Here is a 26,228-nt window from a genome sequence, read left to right as displayed (position 1 = left end):
AATGTTGTTCAAGTTCCAAAGCCATTATCGAAGTTTTAGAAATTCCTACCTACGTTTCCTGTGGCAGGCCAGCTTTCCGGAAGCTTAGACTCTTCAATCTCCCATGGTGCCTCGCTGGGAATGCGAGGGGAGGGAGATAACCTTATCGAAGAAAACAGAAACCAAAGACAACGTTGGTGAGGAGTTCTAGCCTCATAGAGGCCCACTCCATGGCTGCAGCCGAGTAGAGATAGACTCGAGCAGACGTGTCGATCCTGTGCATGAAACGCTCTTCCTGGCAAAAACCTCGTACTGTCGGAGCTCCTGCAATAGATTCCGCAAAGTGGTGACTCCTTGAAGCCTGGAAAGCTCCCTGCCTGATGGTATATAAGACCTTTGCAAATAGATTCAACTCTAATTAGGACAGAGGTATTGATTGAAAAAGAGATTTACCTGTAGCAAGATACAGAAAACAAACACAGGAGCAAAAACGATTAAGACTCCAAACTGCTTGAGACATAACTCCCACAATATATAAAAGCTGTACTCCTGAGAACGCAAGGCCCCCAAGCCTGCAAGGCACATTTAAGTCGAGAGCACTTTGGTCTGTAGAAGCCTGAGATTTAAAAACTTCAAATGTAAACAGACGTACCCGGCTGAGAATTCTACCTTGGAGTCGAATAAAAAAACCACATCAATTGGCAAATGAGTGGAGTATGTCAAAGAAGAACTTCTGAGATGTCGCGAGGCTGATGACATGATGTAGCACCCTGAGAAGCACGAACAGCGATGCTCCAAACGGAATTCCTACCAGTGTTCACAGCGATGCTCCAAGCAAAAAATCCTCTGTATCCGATGATCAACCGAATAGGATCAAACACGCCGTCGCTGAGCCATCCACCAGTCTGACGCAAGATTTGAAACAGTAGCATACTCACCAATATACGCCCTTGTAAACTGCCATGCAGTAGTATCAGTAAACTTGCAAACCAAAACTACCTTTCTCGCGTTCTTCTTTTTGTACCAGTTGTTCTGCCTTGGGCTCATTCGACTTCTGCACTTCTGTTTTTTACTTCATTATTTGGATACCTCCATAGCCTTGTTGGAGATTGGCACTCAAGAACAAGAGGTTTAACTCGCTTGGAAAAGCTGAGAGTAAGGTCCAGATCGCCCATCTTTTACCTACATTTAGCTCGTCAACGTGTACTTTATTTTATATTGTTACCAATAATGAATTAAGTGAATTAAGAACACATTTTGCGTAAAATTTATGAGTGAGAGATCACAGAGCCAAACAGAGACATGCTTACCTTGAAGATTTGAGTACCAGTTTCCACGTCCATGGCACCGAAAGTATCATCAAGTAGGTAGGTATCACCATCCTGATACAGTGCACGAGCAAGTTGTATCCTTTGCTTCTGGCCGCCCGGCCATGGCCTCCATTTTCTTTTTCTGTCTTTCTTTCACGGCTATCTAACCCCGCTTAAATTGATGCCCCTCTCGCTTATTTCTGTCTGATCTCCGAATGGAAGAACTTCCATATCTCTTTTGAGTTGACACATCTCCAGCACGCGATCGTATTTACTTCTGTCCATAAAGCAAACATTATTCTCGACCATTCCACTTTGTACCCAAGCAGTCTGGCCCACATACGATGTTCTTCCAGTTACCTGGACCTGCAAAAGCAGATGTAAGGAGAATGGTAGAATACAAAAATGCATACCATAGCCTTGGGATTTCTCCGAGAGCAAGCTCAATTTTCCGCAAACCGCAACTGTCATCCCTTTTTTGACATCCAGATTAACTCTAGCTCAGGACATCTGACGTCTGCTGCTTCCACCAGAATTACTGTAGGATCTTGGTCATTTGTCCAAGAAACAGCATCAGTCTGAAGCTCTGGCTCGTGAAGAAACTTACTCAGCCGATCCAGCGATCTTGTTTGAGACAGAGTTGAAATACAGTCTGCTAGCCTCCTGTAAAATTCTAAAGGTGGCCAGCGCTGAAAAGTGGTTAGAGGTATCTTCAGCACCACACAAGTACCAAAAGTGACCACTCCAATGATCATTTGTCCAGAAGAGGAAAGAACGATTTCTTCAGCCAGCCATACTCCACACCTCTCAAGGCTTCCAGTTTCTGCAGGTAAGTGAGAATCCTCATGCTCTTTAAGCATTCCGTCGTTGCTCGCATTCGGGCGTCCTTGGCCTCCATGATCTTGCCCTGGTACTTGTCTTGCAGGAGCTAAACGGAGTGTTTATAGCCGCCGAAATCAGCGTAGCAACCACAGTAGCAATCGCAGCAGCCCCGACTTGCTGGTATAGAATAAGAAGTCACCTGAAGCGGGTAAATACGATTTGTGCGTAAACTAATTGGACGCGACAAGATCATCCAAGGCTAGCACAGAACGAGAAGAAAATGTCTCAGCGTCACGAGGCCGGATTGCTTCCTCTCTTGCGCGATGCTACCAACAACAAGCCAGGCAGGAGAACTCCTCCGCAAGACGTGATCCATGAAGAAATGAGACACAGAGAAGCAGCGGAAGGGGGAACTTTGACGGGCTTGAGCTTGCTAGTCCGCCGGGACTTTGTAGACAAGAAGAAACTCACAAGAAAAAATTCAGACTCAATTCCTTCAGATTAAATATCACGTTCGTTCCTGCCTCGTGAAGTCTACAGAGTTTTACATTCTGGCAACACTGTCGCAAACAAAAACTCGCTGAAGTCAGCCACAAAGTAGCTAAGGTGACCATTCTAGTCGTCCAAATTATTGCGAGCTGCGTCATGAACGATTTCTTCAGCCAGCCATAGTGACTACTCCAATCACAGAACTACAGCAAAAACAAACACGCCTCACGACAAGGAACCGCTGTCAAAGAAGGCGAGAGGCTCGGAAGCTTGCTTTGAACTTTCGTGAAAAAAACCCGTGGGCTGCCGGGCAAGTCCTCTGGCTCCAAAGTCCTCTTTGCTCCGAGAGCCAGCATAGCAAGCTTAGATTCCCATTGTCGCGTGTAAATATGTGTCCAATATCCTTAGACCACGACCTTGACTGGCGACATTTTCTTCAGAGGCAAGTCACCAAATGGTGGCTTTGCCTTGGACGATCCCAGTGGCACCGCCGGCGCTTGGCGGTGGAGCAACCTCGCAGAAAAACACGACCAAGTCGGGATAATCCGCAAGCTGTGGCAAAGAACAAGAAGTCTTAGAATGAAAATGGGAAAACCTTACGTAGCTCATTTCATTGTGAAATCCAAGCTCGGTTTCAGCGTCGAGGGCATTGTTTGTGTAGACAGGCCCGACAATGTGCTTCCTCCTCGCAGCTCCAGCTCTGCAACCCATGCTCTCATATCCAAACGCTTCCACCACTCGAGCAAATTCCTCCGCATTTGACACGCCGAATCCCCGGAACAAAATCGCGCCAGGGCTCCCAAAGAGTTGACCTTCCAGATCCCAATTGCGAGATCATTGCCGGAGTCTCCACTGGAAGCTCCTGCACAGGAGCCCAAACACGGAGCATACAGATCGAGAAGAGAATGCAGGAACATACCAGGCGTAATTACAAGAGGGATGGCGTCCGTGTTCTTGGGATTGAGAAGCTTTGCCATTGCCATCGCTAAGTTAGAATATTCAATGTTTTCGGTCACCTTTATACATACCAAGTTTGAGAAACTATCCTTTTTACTGCATGATTCGGAGGATCCAAAAGATATCTTGGAAAACGCTTGAAGAAATACGAGCTCCTCTTCTTCCCCAGCTCGTCGTATTTAGCTATGCGTCCTGGAAAAAGATAAACTTGAAAAAAAAGAGAGTAAGATTTCCAACCAACGTGTAGGGCCAGAACGTAGTCGCTGTCCATCACAGTAGCGAACTTTGTCGCGATGGTGGATGGATCATTCCATCGGTAGCACTGTCCACGGATGCGGTGGGCTCGTCTGGGTGCCAAAACACGGCCTTGTTTTAGCATCACTCGTCCAAGGCCTAACAACATGGCCTCTTAGGAAATAGAAGAATGACAGAACTTATCTCCCAGATTTCTGGATCTGAGAACTGTCCAAGGGGGTCGAGATTATAGCAGATTCTCGTTCGCTGCTATTGACTCGCCAAAGTGATGTATGATTGCAGCTCTTTGAAGACCTTGAAGTCCAGAAAGTTCTCTGGCAATATTTCTGCCAAACACGTTGAAGGATCGTCAAGTAGGTGGATACCAGCATCCTGTTGGCAGGCATATGCAGTCGTGAAGAAAGTTGTTCACCCGATCTAGCGAGATTTTGTTTGCGACAGTGTGATTAAGTCTGGGAGAATTGTAAATAACTCCTGGGCCAAAAGAACTTTCCCAGTAGTCAGAGGTATCTTCGGCACCACACAAGTCCCTAACTCGTCTGTCATCGCCAGCGAGCTAATCACGACGAGGAAATCACCATCCATAGAAGAAGGCGGGATTGTTCTTCTCGGAAGCCTGCTCGAACTTTCCCACTTTTTGTGAGAAAAAGAAAGCTCGTAAGCTGCTGATGCTCTTTTTCCTGTGCTACCTGTAGCAAATGTTCGTCCAAAGTCTTCTTGGCTGCTCTGGCGTACAGAGTAACGTTGTCTTCACCCTTGTCCACTAACCAGAACTGTGATCCCTCTTCGTCCCCAAGCATCCAGGCCAGGCACTCCAGGATTTGTGTTTAACCTTGGAAGGTCATGCACAGATAGCACAAACTTGGGAAGACCAGCAAACGAGGCAATCCACCACACCCAAATGCAGCTGGTATAGGATACTTGTACGATACTAGCGATGCTAATGCTAGATTCTTGACAGCTCGGGATCTTGCAAAGAAACTCACAAGCCAGGAGCGTGGCACTCGGATTTCGATGATCAGCTTACAATTGTCTTTACAATTGTTTAGCCAGCCGTGGTAGATCCGAATATGCGCGTCACGAGCGACGAAAGGAGACCTTGACTGGCGAGAAAGTTTTTTCTTCGGAGGCAAGTCACAAAATGGTATATAATGCCGTTTTCTAGGGCTTTGTTTTCGCCACGGCCGGCCTCTTTCTTCTCCCAGCAACGCATTTTTCTAGCGCCGAAATCAGCGATGATCATCGGTAAGGCGCGAAAGCTTTGCTGCTCTTGGATTTTCTAGGTTTCCTCTGATCAAAATATCGATGTTTCGCTGCAGCGGAGAGCTTTCTCCACCGATTCGACGACGAAATCCGCTTTGGGAGCTGCGTGGGAACGATCGCCGTCGCCGCGATCTTCATTCTCTCCTGGCTTGTGAGTTTCTTCTTGTCTACAAAGTCCCGGCCGACTAGCAAGCTCACCACCGCATTCCCATTCAAGATTTTCCTCTTTTGCTGCTTTTATCTGCTGGTTTTGAGCGCCGCCAGTGCTTGCTTCGCATTTCTTCATCAATCACGGAGCGTGCTGTGTCTTGCGGAGGAATTGGTGCTAGCTGCTGCTTGGCTTGTTGCATCGCTAGCATTGGTAGCATCGCGCAAGAGAGGAGAAGAAAAAATCCCAGCGGCATTGAGGGTGTGGTGGATTGTGTCGTTCTGTGCTGGCCTTCCTGAGTTCGTGCTGTCTGTGGATGATCTTGTCGCGTCCAAGTTTAAGCACAAGTCCTGGAATACATATTCAAGCTTGGCTTGGATTCCTGCTAGCTTGGTTCTGCTAGTTGCATCGGTGGGGGGAAGAACAGGGATCAAAGTTATGAGCGGCAGTCTCGGTGAGCCTCTTTTAGAAGAAGAGGACACGCAGGTAGCGGACAAGGGCGAAGACAACGTTACTCCATACACCAGAGCTGGGAATCTAAGCCTGCTATTCATATCATGGGTCAACCCTGTACTGGCTCTCGGGGTGAAGAGGACTTTGGAGCCTGAGGATTTGCCGCAGGTAGCACAACAACACCGAGCATCCACAGCCTACGAGTTTTTCCAGGACAAATGGGAAAGATCAAAGCAGGATTCCGAAAAATCGTCCAGCAGGCCACCATCTGTGACAAGGACTCTTATGGTATGTTATTGGAAGGAGGCAGTGGCGGTTGGATTCCTGGTGGTAGTGAATTCGCTCGCGTCATACGTGGGACCATACTTGATCGACGACTTCGTGAGCTACTTGAGCGGGGTTTACCGGTTTCCTCACGAAGGCTTGATCCTGGTGACGGTGTTCCTCGTCACTAAGTTTCTGGAGAACTTCTCTCAAAGGCATTGGTTTCTCAAGATCCAGTTCCTGGCGATAAAGGCCCGCGCGACGCTCACAAGTTGCGTCTACAGGAAAGGCTTGCGGCTTTCTAACTTGTCGCGGCAGAAATACACCAGCGGAGAGATTGTCAACCATATGGCAGTGGATATCCAGAGGGTTCTTGACTTCTCGTGGTATCTGCACGATATCTGGATTTTACCGCTTCAGGTGGCGCTGGCACTTCTTATTCTATACCAGAAAGTCGGGGTTGCTGCGATAGCTACCGTGGTTGCGACGCTGGCTTCGGTGGCTGTCAACACTCCGTTTAGCTCCTTGCAAGACAAGTACCAGGACAAGATCATGGAGGCCAAGGACGCCCGAATGCGAGCAACGACGGAGTGCTTAAAGAGCATGAGGATTCTCAAGGCGCAAGCTTGGGAGAAGGCTTACCTGCAGAAACTGGAAGCCTTGAGAGGTGTGGAGTATTGCTGGCTGAAGAAATCGTTCTTGACGCAGGCAGCTATAATTTTCCTCTTCTGGACAAGTCCCATGATCATTGGAGTGGTCACCTTTGGTACTTGTGTGGTGCTGAAGATACCTCTGACCACTGGGAAAGTTCTTTCAACGCTGGCCACCTTTAGAGTTTTACAGGAGGCGCTCATAACTCTACCCGACTGTATTTCAGCTCTGTCTCAAACAAGAGTTTCGCTGGATCGGCTGAGTAAGTTTCTTCACGAGCCAGAGCTTCAGGCGGATGCTGTTTCTCGGACAAATGACCAAGATCCTACAGTAATTCTGGTGGAAGCAGCAGATTTCAGCTGGGATGAATCTCCTGAGAAGCTCTCGTTGTCTAGAGTTAATCTGGAGGTCAAAACAGGGATGACAGTTGCGGTTTGCGGAAAGGTTGGTTCCGGGAAATCGAGCTTGCTCTCGTGCCTTCTGGGAGAAATCCCAAGGCTTTCTGGCAAGGTGCGCATTTTTGTATTCTACCGTTCTCTAGTTCTTGCCTTACATCTGCTTGTACAGGTGCAAGTAACTGGAAGAACATCGTACGTGGGACAAACTGCCTGGATACAAAGTGGAAAGATCGAGGACAATGTCCTTTTTGGCTCTCTTATGGACAGAAGTAAATACGATCGCGTGTTGGAGATGTGTCAACTCAAAAGAGATCTGGAAGTTCTTCCATTCGGAGATCAGACAGAAATAGGCGAGAGGGGCATCAACTTGAGCGGCGGCCAGAAGCAAAGGATACAACTTGCTCGTGCATTGTATCAGGATGCTGATATCTACCTACTTGACGATCCTTTCAGTGCCGTGGACGTGGAAACTGGTACTCAAATATTCAAGGTAAGCGCATGTCTCTGTTTGGCCCTGTGATCTCACTCATAAATCTTATGCAGGAATGTGTTCTTAACGCACTGGCATCAAAGACTGTCATTCTAGTGACGCATCAAGTGGAGTTCTTACCTGTGGCTGACCTCATTTTGGTAAGAAACTTTTTTCATAAGTTCTAAAGACCACTACGTTGACGAGCTAATTTGATTCAGGTTCTAAACGATGGTCGTATAACGCAGTCAGGAACATACACTCAGCTTTTACAAGCAAAAACTGACTTCAGTGTGCTTGTTGGAGCACACAACAAGGCTATGGAAGTCATGAATCAGGCTGACAAGACCTTAGATAGCGTAGACAATACCGTGGAAGGTATCCTGGATAATGAAGAAAAGAAAGAAGTGCAGAAGTCGGACGAGCATGAAGCGCAGGCAAAGGCCGCAAAGGCAGAACAACTGGTACAGGAAGAAGAACGCGAGAAAGGCAGTGTTGGTTTGCAAGTTTACTGGAACTACTGCACGGCGGTGTACAAGGGCGGCTTGATTCCATGCATATTGGCGACACAGCTGTTATTTCTACTCTTTCAAATCGCGTCAAACTGGTGGATGGCTCGCGAAACTCCAGCGACGGCTGTAGCTCCAGAGTTTGATCCTGTTCGGTTGATCATCGGGTATGGAGGATTTTCTTTTGGAGCATCGCTGTTCGTGCTTCTCAGGGTGCTGCTTCTCAATGTCATCGGCCTCGCGACGGCTCAGAAGTTCTTCTTTGACATGCTACATTGCATTTTTCATTCGCCAATGTCGTTTTTTGATTCTACTCCAACTGGTAGAATTCTCAGCCGGGTACGTATTGTGACTTAAAGTTTTAAGTTTTTCAGCCAGCTTATGCTTTTTCTTCTCAGGCCTCTACAGACCAAAGTGCTCTTGACTTAAATGTGCCTTACAGACTTGGGGGCGTAGCGTTCGCAGGCCTACAGCTCTTGGGCATTGTTGGAGTTATGTCTCAAGCAGTTTGGCAAGTCTTAATCGCTTTTGCTCCTGTGTTTGTTTTCTGTATCTTGCTACAGGTAAATCCCTTTCAATCAATACTTTATGTCCTGATGAGAGTTGAATTTAATTTTGCAGAGATATTACATCTCGTCCGGCAGGGAGCTTTCCAGGCTTCAAGGCATCCAGAAGGCTCCGATCATTCACCACTTTGCGGAATCTATTGCAGGAGCTCCGACAGTAAGAGGCTTTGGCCAGGAAGAGCGTTTCATGCACAGGAATATGTTTCTCATCGACACATCTGCTCGAGCCCATTTCTACTCGGCTGCAACTATGGAGTGGGCCTCTCTGAGGCTAGAACTCCTCACCAACGTTGTCTTTGGATTCTGTTTGCTTCTGCTAGTTTTTCTCCCTCCCGGCACCATTCCCCCAAGTAAGTTTTCTTTTCTTTTCTTTATTTTTCCATTGCAACAAGAGCTGACTTTGTTTCTTTTTCGTGTTTTTCTTCCCCTCATCAATAGGTTTGGCTGGTTTAGCTGTGACATATGGATTGAATCTGAACGGGTACCAGTCGCTTTTTGTTTGGAACTTGTGCAACGTGGAGCGGACGATAGTTTCTGTTGAACGTATACAACAGTACTCTCGCATTCCCAGCGAGGCACCATGGGAGATTGAAGAGTCTAAGCCTCCGGAAAGCTGGCCTGCTACAGGAAACGTTGAGCTGGTGGACCTCAAGGTAGGAAATTCCTTCTAAAATTATGTTACAACTTAACAAAGACTCTGTGACACAGGTCCGCTATAACTCTAACTCACCGCTGGTGTTGAATGGCATTAGCTGTGTATTTCCTGGAGGCAAGAGGATTGGAGTTGTGGGCCGGACTGGCAGTGGAAAATCCACGCTCATCCAGGCCATATTCCGCCTGGTGGAGCCATCCGGTGGAAAGATTGTGATGGACAGCGTGGACATCACGAAGATCGGGTTGCATGACCTCCGATCCAAGCTCAGCATCATTCCACAGGATCCAACGCTGTTCGAAGGCACCATCCGCTATAATCTCGACCCCCTGGGACAGTTTTCGGATCCAGAAATCTGGGAGGTAAGTTTCTTAAAACTAGTTATTCTTGTATGTATTAAGAGCAGCGCTTCCACAGGCCTTGGATAACTGCCAACTCGGAGACCTCGTGCGCTGCAAGGAAGAAAAGCTGGACTCACTGGGTAAGCAATGAATGTGAAGAAGTTTTCTTCCCTTTCTTATCACGTTGTGTGTGCAGTGTCTGAGAATGGTGAGAACTGGAGCGTGGGACAGAGACAATTGTTTTGTCTTGGACGGGTGATGCTAAAACAAGCCCGTGTTTTGGTACTCGACGAGGCCACCGCATCCGTGGACAGTGCTACTGATGGAGTGATCCAATCCACCATTGCCACGAAGTTCCAGGGATGCACTGTTATCACCATTGCCCACAGGCTGCCTACTGTAGTGGGCAGCGACTACGTTCTAGTCCTAAAGGATGGTATTGATATTTCTCTCCTTTCTTTTTGTTTCTCTCTGGCATTTTAATACCAATCTTTCTTGGCAGGACGCATAGCTGAATACGACGAGCCGGGTAAGCTTATGGAGAAGAGCAGCTCGCATTTCTTCAAGCTTGTGGCCGAGTATTCCAAGAGATCTTTTGGATCGTCAGCTTAAACCTTTGTACGAGCTAGCAAGCTCGCACCTAGAATAGGCCAAACGGCTCTAAAGATCACAGACGATGAACAAGTCTCAGTTGAGTGGCAAGCTAGGGTTGTGAACAATCACTCGGTGCTCGGTGCTAAAACACTCGACTGATTTAGTGTTGATGATCAAAACTTCTGGGGTGCAAGTGTGATGGAGACATTGAGCTTGGGATAAAAGCAACATTTAGTACCATCTTATATGGCTTAAATGCTTATTTATTAATATAATTGATAATCTATGATGATCTGGTAAAATAATAGAATATAAATACTTTAGGTAAAATAATAAAAATATTCTATAGGAAAGTTTATAAATTATAAGTATGCTTATAAACTATAAATACAAGATTATTATAAAAGAGTTAGATAGTAAAATATTTAAGTATATTCCCTATAAACCTAGGTGATGGAATATTTTTAGATATTTTGACATATTATACCATCTAACAATATAAGTGTATGAAATACAAAAATGTGCATATTTAATTAGTTCAAAAACCCTAATTTATATATCAGAGTTGTGAGGTCTAAGTGTATGGCTACAATATTGTATACTAATATTAACATAGTGAATTAGTTTGAATCCGAACCACTCACTCCTGTATACAAGATAGGGTTTTTGCTAATTGATATACACATTTTTTATATTCCCTTTTCATATTTCATGCATTTATGATTGTCCCTGAGAACTGCTTGGATTTGGGGTTTTGGTTTAGATTTAACTTTTATATTGTTTAGATCTTCCTTTCCTTCTAGCTTTTTTTCATTTACCTTCATTTACTCTTTCCTTTTCATTCATCTTCATTTTTCACTCGAATGGCACATTCTTGCGTAACAACTGTGTCAAAAGAAAAACCACCTTTGCAAACTTATGCTGGAAACGTTGGTAGTAACTAGCCATACCAAGAAAACTGTATAACTTGGCCACTGTAATCAGTGTAGGCCAATTTTCCATTATAGCCACCTTCCCTGGATCTGTCTTGACACCTTTATATGTCACAATATGGCTTAGATATTCTACCTCTGACTTTGCAAACTCAGATTTGCTCTCCTTCACATAAAGTTTGTTGTCTTAGAGTAACAAAAAAACCTTGTGCAAATGCATCTTATGCTCCTCTATATTCTTGCTAAAAACAAGAATATCATCCAAGAAAATTTCCACAAACTCATGAAGATAACGCCCAAATACCTCCATTATTAATCGAGTAAATGTGGCTGGTGCATTTGTCAAACCAAATGGCATAACTGTAAATTCAAAATGTCTGAAGCTTGTGTTAAATGTCATTTTGGAGATAGATGCATCATTCATTGCAATCTGATGATATCCATTCCTCAGATCAATCTTGGTAAACACTCATGTTTCACCAAACTTGTCTAGGATATCATCCACATGTGGCATCGGCATCTTATCCTTCACTGTCTTCTTGTTCAAAGCGTGGTAGTTAATACACATCTGCATTGAACTATCCTTCTTCTTCACAAGCAAGACCAGAGCACCAAATAGAGACTTACTTGGCTGAATAAATCCAAACTCAAGTAACTCCTTGACTTGTCGTTAAATATATTGCTCTTCCGCATAACTTAACTGAAATGGACATTAGTAAATTGGCCGCGTCCTCGGTTCCAATATAATCCCATTCTCCACACCTCTTAATGGAGGCAACTCATGAGGAAGTTCAAATGGAAAATCATCAGAAAACTTGTCAAGTACATCCAGATTGTTGCTTCTCCCCCACATGTGCTTTAGTCCCATAAGTCATAAACAAATAGCAAGTAACTCGAAAGTGCTTTTCCATTATGACAAACCCACTTCAAAAATGTAGTAGAGAGCATAACAATTGGTGGTTGAATGCCCTCGCCAAACTATACATCTTTAACGCCACCATACTCTAGCAAGACAAGTTTAATACTCCACTTTATCTCTGGATTCACCTTCACCAACCATGGCATCCCAAAAATGAGATCCACATAATGGATATCCGCATGTAGCGCACCTGAATTTGGAGCTAAACTCCAAGCCTATTGCGCTACGAAACGAGGGTCCAATACAATCCCACGAGCACCAGCTCCCGTATCCAGCATTTGCACACAAAATGGTGTCAGACAGAATCTGGCACAATTTTGGCATACCGGTGGCCTAACACAAAGAGGAGGGTACCCCACCGACTAAAGCAGCGTGGAGCTTAGGCTTAGACCCAAGTCGGATGTAGAACAAAGAGTGACATAACCCAGAAAAAGCTAAACTAATATCTCAAGTGGTCACACATGCATTCTAACCTACTATACATTTGGAACCCCCCACACTCTTTCGCCAATGAGTTTTAACTTGTCAACGTAAATAAAGCATACCAAAATGAGGTAACTTGATGCATCACTAAAATGTCAGTCTTTGAATTAAGAATGAATTTGAAGAACACGTATATGAGTGAGATCACACAGCTAAACAGTCATTCTTACCTTGAATATTTGAGTACCAGTTTCCACGTCCACAGCACCGAAAGGATCATCAAGTAGGTAGATATCAACATCCTGATACAGTGCACGAACAAGTTGCATCCTTTGCTTCTGGCCGCCGCTCAAAATGATGCCCCTCTCGCCGATCTCCGAATGGAAGAATTTCCAGATCTCTTTTGAGTTGACACATCTCCAGCACGCGATAGTATTTACTTCTGTTCATAGGCGAGCCAAAACAAACATTATTCTCGATCATTGTACCCAACAGTCTGGCCCACGTACGAACCTGGACCTGTAAAAGCAGATGTAAGGAAAGAAAGAGAAAATGGTAAAATGCGTACCATGCCAGAACGAGAGCAAGCTCGATTTACCGGAGACCAACCATTCCGCAAACCGAAACTGTCGTCCCTTTTAGACATCCACTCAGTGATGTCTGCTGCTTCCACCAGAATTACTGTAGGATCTTGGTCATTTGTCCGAGAAACAGCATCCGCCTGAAGCTCTGGCTCATGAAGAAACTTACTCAGCCGATCCAGCGAAACTCTTGTTCGAGACAGAGTTGAAATACAGTTAGGTAGAGTTGTGAGCGCCTCCTGTAAAACTCCAAAGGTGGCCAGCGCTGAAAGACCTTTCCCAGTGATCAGAGGTATCTTTACACAAGTACCAAAAGTGACTACTGGGATTTGTCCAGAAGAGGAAAATTATAGCTGCCTGCGTCAAGAACGGTTTCTTCAACCAGCCATCTCAAGGCTTCCAGTTTCTACAGGTAGGCCTTCTCCCAAGCTTGCACCTTGAGAATCCTCATGCTCTTTAAGCACTCCGTCGTAGCTCGCAATCGGGCGCCCTTGGCCTCCATGATCTTGTCCTTGTACTTGTCTTGCAAGGAGCTAAACGGAGTGTTGATAGCCACCGAAGCCAGCGTCGCAACCACTATCGCAGCAACCCCGACTGTCTGGTATAGAATAAGAAGTGCCAACGCCACCTGAAGCAGTAAAATCCAGATATCGTGCATATACCAAGAAGTCAAGAACCCTCTGGAAATCCACTGCCATATGGTTGACAATCTCTCCGCTGGTGTATTTCTGCTGCGACAAGTTAGAAAGTCGCAAGCCTTTCCTATATACGTAATTTGTGAGCGTCGCACGGGCCTTTATCGCCAGGAACTGGAACTTGAGAAACCAATGCCTTTGAGAGAAGTTCTGCCGGAAACTTGGAATGCGGTCTTGAGCTTACTAGTCGGCCAGGACTTTGTAGACAAGAAGAAACTCAACGAATCTCGTGACTTCAAGCACAGGTTGGCCATCCAATGCGTGACTACTTCTTCCACGAGAGACAACGCCGCAAACGATGACTGTGATCTCCTCTCCACTTTCGTGTCCATGATGGAGCAAACCACTGGATCTCGGAGGTCTCGAGCTCGTCGAAGAACCTCCCAGGGACAGGCTCACGCTCCCTTTCAAACCACACGACGAGGAATGCAGCACCACCACAGCGATCCACGGCATTGCGTTCGCGAGCAAAGGAGTCGCCGGAGTTGGCCGATGGCTACAGTCGAGTTCCAGCGCTGTTCATCGATGGAAGGTACCCCAGGATCTCGAAACTATATAAGTTTCGATCCATCACAGTCAGGGAATTAATCCATCGCCGTCCTCGTTTGTTCTCTTCCTCAGGTACATTGGTGGCGTGGAGCGGCTAAACGCATTGAAAAACAAGGGCCAGCTTCGCAAGCTCTTGCATGATAAGCAGTGGAGATTTGCGGAGAGACAACGCCATGGCTTGCAAGGGGTGTGGAGGAGCGAGCTTGGTGCCATGCCTGGATTGCAATGGGAACCGCCGGACAATGGGTTGTACGGGGTGTACGGTGAATGGCAAACGGTGCCCGCTGTGTACGTAGCTGGCGATCGGAAAAGGTGGCAACTGGTATAAAAGAGCCCCAAAGAAGTGAAAGGAAAAACCCTATCACATAAACTGTAGTGGGCGATGTCTGAAATCTGTTGCTTGTTTGGTGGCGTGTGGTTTGCGGGTTGGAGCTGCTGGTTGTGCATTAAAGATGGACATTGCAGCTTTGGTGACGCGGGGTATGGCACTGGAGCTTCCACCAGGGATGGCGAGGCCGAGAAGAAATTTGAGAATGACATGGATTCGGTGGTACTTCCCCTGGAGCTCTATAGCGTGAGGGAGCGAGGGAGAGAGGAGTGCCCGATTTGCCTTGGGGAGTTTGGCGACGGGCAAGAGGTGTGTGTGTTGCCCAAGTGCAAGCACTTTTACCATCGCGACTGTATCTCGTTGTGGCTCTTCAAACAACACACTTGCCCGCTTTGCCGCTGTAGCCTCCGACACGAGCCAACCGAACTAAAAAGGCTCTAAAATTGTAAAGACTTGAGTTGATGATCCAGAAGACCTCTTGGAATAGAAGAAATGTGAGTTGCTCTTCATTAAACAGCTATGCTCTTCATGCGTCCTACCGAGAAAGATTGTTATGCAAATGTCACCAAAACAAAACAATACCATCGTTTAGGACTTAGTCGCTGTCCACCACAGTAGGCGAGCGATGGTGATAACAGTGCATCCCTGGAAATCACTCCATCGGTGGCACTGTCCACGGATGCGGTGGCCTCGTCCAGTACCAAAACACAGGCTTGTTTTAGCATAACTCGTCCAAGGCAAAATAATTGTCTCTGTCCCATGCTCCAGTTCTCACCATTTTCAGACAAAGAAAACTTTTACACATACACGCACGAGGTTTCCGAGTCATTTATCCAAGGGTTTTTAAGAAACTTAGAAAGGATGCCTTCGAACAGCGTTGGGTCCTGTGGAATGATGCTGAGCCTGGATCGGAGATCATCTTCGTTATGTCCACGCCGTCGATCTTTCCACCGGCTGGCTCAGAATATAGCCTGGATGAGCGTGGATTTTCCACTGCCAGTCCGGCCCACGACTCCAATCCTCTCGACTCCGGGAAATACACAGTTATTGTCGTGAAACAAGCGGTGAGTTGGAGTTGTAGCGGACCTATGTCACGTAGAAATGTTGTTCAAGTTCCAAAGCCATTATAGAAGTTTTAGAAATTCCTACCTTAAGCTCCACTAGCTCAACGTTTCCTGTGGCAGGCCAGCTTTCCGGAAGCTTAGACTCTTCAATCTCCCATGGTGCCTCGCTGGGAATGCGAGGGGAGGGAGATAACCGTATCGAAGCAAACAGAAACCGGTGAGGAGTTCTAGCCTCATAGAGGCCCACAGCCGAGTAGAGATAGACTCGAGCAGACGTGTTGATCCTGTGCATGAAACGCTCTTCCTGGCAAAAGCCTCGTACTGTCGGAGCTCCTGCGATAGATTCCGCAAAGTGGTGAATCCTTGAAGCCTGGAAAGCTCCCTGCCTGACGGTCAACTCTAATTAGGATATTAATTTAAAAAGAGATTTACCTGTAGCAAGATACAGAAAACAAACACAGGAGCAAAAACGATTAAAACTCCAAACTGCTTGAGACATAACTCCTACAATGTATAAAAGCTGTACTCCTGAGAACGCAAGGCCCCCAAGCCTGTAAGGCACATAAGTCGAGAGCACTTTGGTCTGTAGAAGCCTGAGATTTAAAAACTTCAAACGTAAATAGACGTACCCGGCTGAGAATTCTACCAGTTGGAGTCAAATAAAAAAACCACATCAATTGGCAAATGAGTGGAGTATGTCAAAGAAGAACTTCTGAGATGTCGCGAGGCTGATGACATGATGTAGCACCCTGAGAAGCAAGAACAGCGATGCTCCAAATGGAATTCACCAAATGAATTCCTACTGTTCAGAGCGATGCTCCAAGCGAAAAAGCCTCTGTATCCGATGATCAACCGAATAGGATCAAACAGCCGTCGCTGAGCCATCCACCAGATTTGAAACAGTAGCATACTCACCAACATACGCCCTTGTAAACTGCCGTGCAGTAGTATCAGTAAACTTGCAAACCAAAACTACCTTTCTCGCGGTCTTCTTTTTGTACCAGTTGTTCTGCCTTGGGCTCGTTCGACTTCTGCACTTCTGTTTTTTACTTCATTATTCGGATACCTCCATAGCCTTGTTGTGTGCTCCAACAAGCACTCTTTGGGAAATTTATGTAGAGATTGGCACTCAAGAACAAGAGGTTTAGCTCGCTTGTAAAAGCTGAGAGTAAGGTCCAGATCGCCCATCTTTTACCTACATTTAGCTCGTCAACGTGGACTTTATTTTATATTGTTATCAATAATGAATTAAGAACACATTCTGCGTAAGATTTATGAGTGAGATCACAGAGGCAAACAGAGACATGCTTACCTTGAAGATTTGAGTACCAGTTTCCACGTCCATGGCACCGAAAGTATCATCAAGTAGGCAGGTATCACCATCCTGATACAGTGCACGAGCAAGTTGTATCCTTTGCTTCTGGCCGCCCGGCCATGGCCTCCATTTTCTTTTTCTCTCTTTCTTTCACGGCTCCCGCCTAAATTGATGTCCCTCTCGCCTATTTCTGTCTGATCTCCGAATGGAAGAACTTCCAGATCTCTTTTGAGTTGACACATCTCCAGCACGCGATCGTATTTACTTCTGTCCATAGGCGAGCCAAAACAAACATTATTCTCGATCATTCCACTTTGTACCCAGGCAGTCTGGCCCACGTACGATGTTCTTCCAGTTACCTGGACCTGCAAAAGCAGATGTAAGGAGAATGGTAGAATACAAAAATGCGTACCATAGTTTTGGGATTTCTCCCAGAAGGCACGAGAGCAAGTTCACTTTTCCGCAAACCGCAACTGTCATCCCTTTTTTGACAACCAGATTAACTCTAGCTCAGGACATCTGACGTCTCCTGCTTCCACCAGAATTACTGTGGGATCTTGGTCATTTGTCCTAGAAACAGCATCCGCCTGAAGCTCTGGCTCGTGAAGAAACTTACTCAGCCGATCCAGCGAAACTCTTGTTTGAGACAGAGTTGCAATACAGTCTGCTAGCCTCCTGTAAAACTCTAAAGGTGGCCAGTGCTGAAAGAACTTTCCCAGTGGTCAGATCTTCAGCACCACACAAGTACCAAAAGTGACCACTCCAATGATCATCTGTCCAGAAGAGGAAAGAAACGATTTCTTCAGCCAGCCATACTCCACACCTCTCAAGGCTTCCAGTTTCTGCAGGTAAGTGAGAATCCTCATGCTCTTTAAGCACTCCGTCGTAGGGCGTCCTTGGCCTCCATGATCTTGCCCTGGTACTTGTCTTGCAGGAGCTAAACGGAGTGTTTATAGCCACCGAAGTCAGCGTAGCAACCACAGTAGCAATCGCAGCAGCCTATAGAATAAGTCACCTGAAGCGGGTAAATACGATTTGTGCCTAAACTAATTGGACTCGACAAGATCATCCAAGGCTAGCACAGAACGAGAAGAAAATGTCCCAGCGTCACGAGGCCGGATTGCCTCCTCTCTTGCGCGATGCTACCAACAACAAGCCAGGCAGGAGAACCCCTCGGCAAGACGTGATCCATGAAGAAATGCGACACAGAGAAGCAGCGAAAGGGGGAATCTTGACGGTCTTGAGCTTTCTAGTCCGCCGGGACTTTGTAGACAAGAAGAAACTCACAAGAAAAAATTCAGACTCAATTCCTTCAGATTAAATATCACGTTCGTTCCTGCCTCGTGAAGTCTACAGAGTTTTACATTCTGGCAGATTTTATATCAACACTGTCGCAAACAAAAACTCTCTGAAGTCAGCCACAAAGTAGCTAAGGTGACCATTCTAGTCGTCCAAATTATTGCGAGCTGCGTCATGAACGATTTCTTCAGCCAACCACTCCATTCACAGAACTACAGCAAAAAACAAACACGCCTCTGTCAAAGAAGGCGAGCGGCTCGGAAGCTTGCTTTGAACTTTCGTGAAAAAAACCCGTGGGCTGCCGGGCAAGTCCTCTGGCTCCAAAGTCCTCTTTGCTCTGAGAGCCAGCATAGCAAGCTTAGATTCCCAGCTTTGGTGTTGTCTTCACCCTTGTCGCGTGTAAATATGTGTCCAATATCCTTTGACGACGACCTTGACTGGCGACATTTTCTTCAGAGGCAAGTCACCAAATGGTGGCTTTGCCTTGGACGATCCCAGTGGCACCGCCGGCGCTTGGCGGTGGAGCAACCTCGCAGAAAAACACGACCAAGTCGTGATAATCCGCAAGCTGTGGCAAAGAACAAGAAGTCTTAGAATGAAAATGGGAAAACCTTACGTAGCTCATTTCATTGTGAAATCCAAGCTCGGTTTCAGCGTCGAGGGCATTGTTTGTGTAGACAGGCCCGACAATGTGCTTCCTCCTCGCAGCTCCAGCTCTGCAACCCATGCTCTCATATCCAAACGCTTCCACCACTCGAGCAAATTCCTCCGCATTTGACACGCCGAATCCCCGGAACAAAATTGCGCCAGGGCTCCCAAAGAGTTGACCTTCCAGATCCCAATTACGAAATCATTGCCGGAGTCTCCACTGGAAGCTCCTGCACAAGAGCCCAAACACGGAGCATACAGATCGAGAAGAGAATGCAGGAACATACCAGGCGTAATTACAAGAGGGATGGCGTCCGTGTTCTTGGGATTGAGAAGCTTTGCCATTGCCATCGCTAAGTTGAATATTCAATGTTTTCGGTCACCTTTATACATACCAAGTCTGAGAAACTATCCTTTTTACTGCATGATTCGGAGGATCCAAAAGATATCTTGGAAAACGCTTGAAAAAATACGAGCTCCTCTTCTTCCCCAGCTCGTCGTATTTAGCTATGCGTCCTGGAAAAAGATAAACTTGAAAAAAAACGAGAGTAAGATTTCCAACCAACGTGTAGGGCCAGAACGTAGTCGCTGTCCATCACAGTAGCGATGGTGATAGAACTTTGTGGCGATGGTGGATGGATCATTCCATCGGTAGCACTGTCCACGGACGCGGTGGCCTCGTCTGGGTGCCAAAACACGGCCTTGTTTTAGGATCACTCGTCCAAGGCAAAACAACTGTCCCACGCTCCAGTTCTCACCGTTCTCCCACACATCTCACATGTTTTCCACATTACCTTTTCTTCCTGCACGAGGTGGCATTTATCTAACAACACGGCCTTTTAGGAAATAGAAGAATGACAGAACTTATCTCCCAGATTTCTGGATCTGAGAACTGTCCGAGGGGGTCGAGATTATAGCGGATTCTCGTTAGCTGCTATTGACTCGCCAAAGTGATGTATGATTGCAGCTCTTTGAAGACCTTGAAGTCTAGAAAGTTCTCTGGCAATATTTCTGCCAAACACGATGAAGGATCGTCAAGTAGGTGGATACCAGCATCCTGTTGGCAGGCATATGCAGTCGTGAAGAAAGTTGTTCAAGCGAGCTTTTTGTTTGCGACAGTGTTGATTATGTTGTAAATAACTCCTGTAAACCTCCAGGGCTAAAAGAACTAGAGGTATCTTCGGCACCACACAAGTCCCTAACTTAATCACGACGAGGAACCCAATCACCATCCATAAAAGAAGGCGGGATTGTTTGTCTCGGAAGCCTACTCGAACTTTCCCACTTTTCGTGAGAAAAAGAAAACTCGATGCTCTTTTTTCCTGTGCTACCTGTAGCAAATGTTCGTCCAAAGTCTTCTTTGCTGCTCTGGCATATAGAGTAACATAGAACTGTGATCCCTGTTCGTCCCCAAGCATCCAGGCCAGGCTTGCTTATGCACTCCAGGATTTGTGTTTAACCTTGGAAGGTCATGCACAGATAGCACAAGCTTGGGAAGACCAGCAAACGAGGCAATCCACCACACCCAAATGCAGCTGGTATAGGATACTTGTACGATACTAGCGATGCGAAAAACGATAATGCTAGATTCTTGACAGCTCGTCGAGTGGGATCTTGCAAAGAAACTCACAAGCCAGGAGCATGGCACTCGGATTTCGGCGTCGAATAACCGATTATCAGCTGATCGTCAGGGGTACTAGAGAACATTCTTTACAATTATTTAACCAGCCGTGGTAGATCCGAATATGCGCGTCACGAGCGACGAGAGGAGACCTTGACTGGCGAGAAAGTTTTTTCTTCGGAGGCAAGTCACAAAATGGTATATAATGCCGTTTCCTATGTTTTCGACCTCTTTCTTCTCCCTGACGATTCCCCAGCAACGCATTTTTCTAGCGCCGAAATCAGCGATGATCATCGGTAAGGCGCGAAAGCTTCGCTGCTCTTGGAATTTCTAGGTTTCCTCTGATCGAAATATCGATGTTTCGCTGCAGCGGAGAGCTTTCTCCACCGATTCGACGACGAAATCCGCTTTGGGAGCTGCGTGGGAACGATCGCCATCGCCGCGATCTTCATTCTCTCCTGGCTTGTGAGTTTCTTCTTGTCTACAAAGTCCCGGCCGACTAGCAAGCTCACGACCGCATTCCCGTTCAAGATTTTCCTCTTTTGCTGCTTTTATCTGCTGGTTTTGAGCGCTGCCAGTGCTTGCTTCGCATTTCTTCATCAATCACGGAGCGTGCTGTGTCTTGCGGAGGAATTGGTGCTAGCTGCTGCTTGGCTTGTTGCATCGCTAGCATTGGTAGCATCGCGCAAGAGAGGAGAAGAAAAAATCCCAGCGGCATTGAGGGTGTGGTGGATTGCCTCGTTCTGTGCTGGCCTTCCTGAGTTCGTGCTGTGTGTGGATGATCTTCTTGCGTCCAAGTTTAAGCACAAGTCCTGGAATGCATATTCAAGCTTGGCTTGGATTCCTGCTAGCTTGGTTCTGCTAGTTGCATCGGTGAGGGGAAGAACAGGGATCAAAGTTATGAGCGGCAGTCTTGGCGAGCCTCTTTTAGAAGAAGAGGACACGCAGGTAGCGGACAAGGGCGAAGACAAAGTTACTCCATACACCAGAGCTGGGAATCTAAGCCTGCTATTCATATCATGGGTCAACCCTGTATTGGCTCTCGGGGGGAAGAGGACTTTGGAGCCTGAGGATTTGCCACAGGTAGCACAAGAACACCGAGCATCCACAGCCTACGAGTTTTTCCAGGACAAATGGGAAAGATCAAAGCAGGATTCCGAAAAATCGTCCAGCAGGCCACCATCTGTGACAAGGACTCTTGTGGTATGTTATTGCAAGGAGGCAGTGGCGGTTGGATTCCTGGTGGTAGTGAAGTCGCTCGCGTCATACGTGGGACCATACTTGATCGACGACTTCGTGAGCTACTTGAGCGGGGTTTACCGGTTTCCTCACGAAGGCTTGATCCTGGTGACGGTGTTCCTCGTCACTAAGTTTCTGGAGAACTTCTCTCAAAGGCATTGGTTTCTCAAGATCCAGTTCCTGGCGATAAAGGCCCGCGCGACGCTCACAAGTTGCGTCTACAGGAAAGGCTTGCGGCTTTCTAACTTGTCGCGGCAGAAATACACCAGCGGAGAGATTGTCAACCATATGGCAGTGGATATCCAGAGGGTTCTTGACTTCTCGTGGTATCTGCACGATATCTGGATTTTACCGCTTCAGGTGGCGCTGGCACTTCTTATTCTATACCAGAAAGTCGGGGTTGCTGCGATAGCTACCGTGGTTGCGACGCTGGCTTCGGTGGCTGTCAACACTCCGTTTAGCTCCTTGCAAGACAAGTACCAGGACAAGATCATGGAGGCCAAGGACGCCCGAATGCGAGCAACGACGGAGTGCTTAAAGAGCATGAGGATTCTCAAGGCGCAAGCTTGGGAGAAGGCTTACCTGCAGAAACTGGAAGCCTTGAGAGGTGTGGAGTATGGCTGGCTGAAGAAATCGTTCTTGACGCAGGCAGCTATAATTTTCCTCTTCTGGACAAGTCCCATGATCATTGGAGTGGTCACCTTTGGTACTTGTGTGGTGCTGAAGATACCTCTGACCACTGGGAAAGTTCTTTCAGCGCTGGCCACCTTTAGAGTTTTACAGAAGGCGCTCATAACTCTACCCGACTGTATTTCAGCTCTGTCTCAAACAAGAGTTTCGCTGGATCGGCTGAGTAAGTTTCTTCACGAGCCAGAGCTTCAGGCGGATGCTGTTTCTCGGACAAATGACCAAGATCCTACAGTAATTATGGTGGAAGCAGCAGATTTCAGCTGGGATGAATCTCCTGAGAAGCTCTCGTTGTCTAGAGTTAATCTGGAGGTCAAAACAGGGATGACAGTTGCGGTTTGCGGAAAGGTTGGTTCCGGGAAATCGAGCTTCCTCTCGTGCCTTCTGGGAGAAATCCCAAGGCTTTCTGGCAAGGTGCGCATTCTGTCGTTCTCTGGTTCTTGCCTTACATCTGCTTTTACAGGTGCAAGTAACTGGAAAAACATCGTACGTGGGTCAAACTGCCTGGATACAAAGTGGAAAGGTCGAGGACAATGTCCTTTTTGGCTCTCTTATGGACAGAAGTAAATACGATCGCGTGTTGGAGATGTGTCAACTCAAAAGAGATCTGGAAGTTCTTCCATTCGGAGATCAGACAGAAATAGGCGAGAGGGGTATCAACTTGAGCGGCGGCCAGAAGCAAAGGATACAACTTGCTCGTGCATTGTATCAGGATGCTGATATCTACCTACTTGACGACCCTTTCAGTGCCGTGGACGTAGAAACTGGTACTCAAATATTCAAGGTAAGTGCATGTCTCTGTTTGGCCCTGTGATCTCACTCATAAATCTTATGCAGGAATGTGTTCTTAACGCCATGGCATCAAAGACTGTCATTCTAGTGACGCATCAAGTGGAGTTTTTACCTGTGGCTGACCTCATTTTGGTAAGAAACTTTTTCGTAAGTTCTAAAGACCACTTCGTTGACGAGCTAATTTGATTCAGGTTCTAAACGATGGTCGTATAACGCAGTCAGGAACATACACTCAGCTTTTACAAGCAAAAACTGACTTCAGTGTGCTTGTTGGAGCACACAACAAGGCTATGGAAGTCATGAATCAGGCTGACAAGACCTTAGATAGCGTAGACAAGACCGTGGAAGGTATCCTGGATAATGAAGAAAAGAAAGAAGTGCAGAAGTCGGACGAGCATGAAGCGCAGGCAAAGGCCGCAAAGGCAGAACAACTGGTACAGGAAGAAGAACGTGAGAAAGGCAGTGTTGGTTTGCAAGTTTACTGGAACTACTGCACGGCGGTGTACAAGGGCGGCTTGATTCCATGCATATTGGCGACACAGCTGTTATTTCTACTCTTTCAAATCGCGTCAAACTGGTGGATGGCTCGCGAAACTCCAGCCACGGCTGTAGCTCCACAGTTTGATCCTGTTCGGTTGATAATCGGGTATGGAGGATTTTCGTTTGGAGCATCGCTGTTCGTGCTTCTCAGGGTGCTGCTTCTCAATGTCATCGGCCTTGCGACGGCTCAGAAGTTCTTCTTTGACATGCTACATTGCATTTTTCATTCGCCAATGTCGTTTTTTGATTCTACTCCAACTGGTAGAATTCTCAGCCGGGTACGTATTGTGACTTAAAGTTTCAAGTTTTTCAGCTAGCTTATGCTTTTCCTTCTCAGGCCTCTACAGACCAAAGTGCTCTTGACTTAAATGTGCCTTATAGGCTTGAGGGCGTAGCGTTCTCAGGCCTACAGCTCTTAGGCATTGTTGGAGTTATGTCTCAAGCAGTTTCGCAAGTCTTAATTGTTTTTGCTCCTGTGTTTGTTTTCTGTATCTTGCTACAGGTAAATCACTTTCAATCAATACTTTATGTCCTGATGACAGTTGAATTTAATTTTGCAGAGATATTACATCTCGTCCGGCAGGGAGCTTTCCAGGCTTCAAGGCATCCAGAAGGCTCCGATCATTCACCACTTTGCGGAATCTATTGCAGGAGCTCCGACAGTAAGAGGCTTTGGCCAGGAAGAGCGTTTCATGCATAGGAATATGTTTCTCATCGACACATCTGCTCGAGCCCATTTCTACTCGGCTGCAACTATGGAGTGGGCCTCTCTGAGGCTAGAACTCCTCACCAACGTTGTCTTTGGATTCTGTTTGCTTCTGCTAGTTTTTCTCCCTCCCGGCACCATTCCCCCAAGTAAGTTTTCTTTTCTTTAATTTTCTTTATTTTTCCATTGCAACAAGAGCTGACTTTGTTTCTTTTTCGTGTTTTTCTTCCCCTCATCAATAGGTTTGGCTGGTTTAGCTGTGACATATGGATTGAATCTGAACGGGTACCAGTCGCTTTTTGTTCGGGACTTGTGCAACGTGGAGCGGACGATAGTTTCTGTTGAACGTATACAGCAGTACTCTCGCATTCCCAGCGAGGCACCATGGGAGATTGAAGAGTCTAAGCCTCCGGAAAGCTGGCCTGCTACAGGAAACGTTGAGCTGGTGGACCTCAAGGTAGGAAATTCCTTCTAAAATTATGTTACAACTTAACAAAGACTCTGTGACACAGGTCCGCTATAACTCTAACTCACCGCTGGTGTTGAATGGCATTAGCTGTGTATTTCCTGGAGGCAAGAGGATTGGAGTTGTGGGCCGGACTGGCAGTGGAAAATCCACGCTCATCCAGGCCATATTCCGCCTTGTGGAGCCAGCTGGTGGAAAGATCGTTATCGACGGCGTGGACGTAACGAAGATCGGGTTGCATGACCTCCGATCCAAGCTCAGCATCATTCCACAGGATCCAACGCTGTTCGAAGGCACCATCCGCTATAATCTCGACCCCCTGGGACAGTTTTCGGATCCAGAAATCTGGGAGGTAAGTTTCTTAAAACTAGTTATTCTTGTATGTATTAAGAGCAGCGCTTCCACAGGCCTTGGATAACTGCCAACTCGGAGACCTCGTGCGCTGCAAGGAAGAAAAGCTGGACTCACTGGGTAAGCAATGAATGTGAAGAAGTTTTCTTCCCTTTCTTATCACGTTGTGTGTGCAGTGTCTGAGAATGGTGAGAACTGGAGCGTGGGACAGAGACAATTGTTTTGTCTTGGACGGGTGATGCTAAAACAAGCCCGTGTTTTGGTACTCGACGAGGCCACCGCATCCGTGGACAGTGCTACTGATGGAGTGATCCAATCCACCATTGCCACGAAGTTCCAGGGATGCACTGTTATCACCATTGCCCACAGGCTGCCTACTGTAGTGGGCAGCGACTACGTTCTAGTCCTGAACGATGGTACGTGTTCTTTGTTTTCGTTTTTGTTTGGCATTTGCATAACAATCTTTCTTGGTAGGACGCATCGCTGAATACGACGAGCCGGGTAAGCTTTTGGAGAAAAGCAGCTCGCATTTCTTCAAGCTTGTGGCCGAGTATTCCAAGAGATCTTTTGGATCGTCAGCTTAAACCTTTGTTCGAGCTAGCAAGCTCGCAGCTAGAATAGGCCAAACGGCTCTAAAGATCACAGACGAAGAACAAGTCTCAGTTGAGTGGCAAGCCAGGGTTGTGAACAGGGTTACAAAACCTACTAAATGTTGCTTTTATCCCAAGCTCAATGTCTCCATCACACTTGCACCCCAGAAGTTTTGATCATCAACACTAAAATCAGTCGAATGTTTCTTAGCACCGAGCACCGAGTGATTGGCTTAAATGCTTATTTATTATTATTTATTAATCTAATTGATCAATCTATGATGATCTGGTAAATAATAGAATATAAATACTTTAGATAAAATAATAAAATATACTATAAAGAGTCTAATAAATTATAAATAT

The 26,228-nt window shown here is 46.5% G+C and overlaps 3 protein-coding genes, 1 long non-coding RNA gene and 1 pseudogene across 4 annotated transcripts; 2 read left to right on the top strand and 3 right to left on the bottom strand.

Moving 5' to 3' along the window:
* Positions 1-2,606: 2,606 nt before the first annotated feature.
* On the bottom strand, positions 2,607-3,558 carry LOC9641718. Its single transcript, XR_002992242.1, has 3 exons — positions 3,520-3,558; positions 3,201-3,462; positions 2,607-3,152 (listed from the first exon to the last, which is right to left on the bottom strand). It is a non-coding gene; the product is annotated as an uncharacterized LOC9641718 (long non-coding RNA).
* Positions 3,559-4,979: 1,421 nt separating this feature from the next.
* LOC9662947 (putative ABC transporter C family member 15) lies at positions 4,980-10,406 on the top strand. The gene is made up of 12 exons (XM_002960841.2): positions 4,980-5,057; positions 5,132-7,101; positions 7,159-7,479; positions 7,533-7,619; positions 7,680-8,306; positions 8,366-8,530; positions 8,589-8,883; positions 8,972-9,186; positions 9,242-9,547; positions 9,603-9,666; positions 9,723-9,962; positions 10,029-10,406. Exons 1-12 carry the CDS (start codon positions 5,048-5,050, stop codon positions 10,136-10,138), a joined length of 4,410 nt encoding a protein of 1,469 aa, XP_002960887.2. The 5' UTR covers positions 4,980-5,047; the 3' UTR covers positions 10,139-10,406.
* A 4,692-nt stretch (positions 10,407-15,098) lies between these two features.
* On the bottom strand, positions 15,099-18,118 carry LOC9641715 (annotated as a pseudogene).
* Positions 18,119-18,780: 662 nt separating this feature from the next.
* Positions 18,781-19,224, bottom strand: LOC9641714. Its single transcript, XM_024669164.1, has 3 exons — positions 19,161-19,224; positions 18,842-19,103; positions 18,781-18,793 (listed from the first exon to the last, which is right to left on the bottom strand). Exons 1-2 carry the CDS (start codon positions 19,222-19,224, stop codon positions 18,847-18,849), a joined length of 321 nt encoding a protein of 106 aa, XP_024524932.1. The 3' UTR covers positions 18,781-18,793; positions 18,842-18,846.
* A 1,527-nt stretch (positions 19,225-20,751) lies between these two features.
* Positions 20,752-26,002, top strand: LOC9641713 (putative ABC transporter C family member 15). Its single transcript, XM_024676929.1, has 12 exons — positions 20,752-20,790; positions 20,865-22,834; positions 22,884-23,204; positions 23,258-23,344; positions 23,404-24,030; positions 24,090-24,254; positions 24,313-24,607; positions 24,701-24,915; positions 24,971-25,276; positions 25,332-25,395; positions 25,452-25,691; positions 25,750-26,002. Exons 1-12 carry the CDS (start codon positions 20,781-20,783, stop codon positions 25,857-25,859), a joined length of 4,410 nt encoding a protein of 1,469 aa, XP_024532697.1. The 5' UTR covers positions 20,752-20,780; the 3' UTR covers positions 25,860-26,002.
* The last annotated feature ends 226 nt before the right edge of the window (positions 26,003-26,228 follow it).

Source organism: Selaginella moellendorffii, unplaced genomic scaffold (assembly GCF_000143415.4).
Source record: "Selaginella moellendorffii unplaced genomic scaffold, v1.0 SELMOscaffold_0, whole genome shotgun sequence".
Classification (NCBI taxonomy): Eukaryota; Viridiplantae; Streptophyta; class Lycopodiopsida; order Selaginellales; family Selaginellaceae; genus Selaginella; species Selaginella moellendorffii.
Note: the sequence above shows the minus strand (reverse complement) of the source record. Positions and strands in the feature narration are given on the sequence as shown.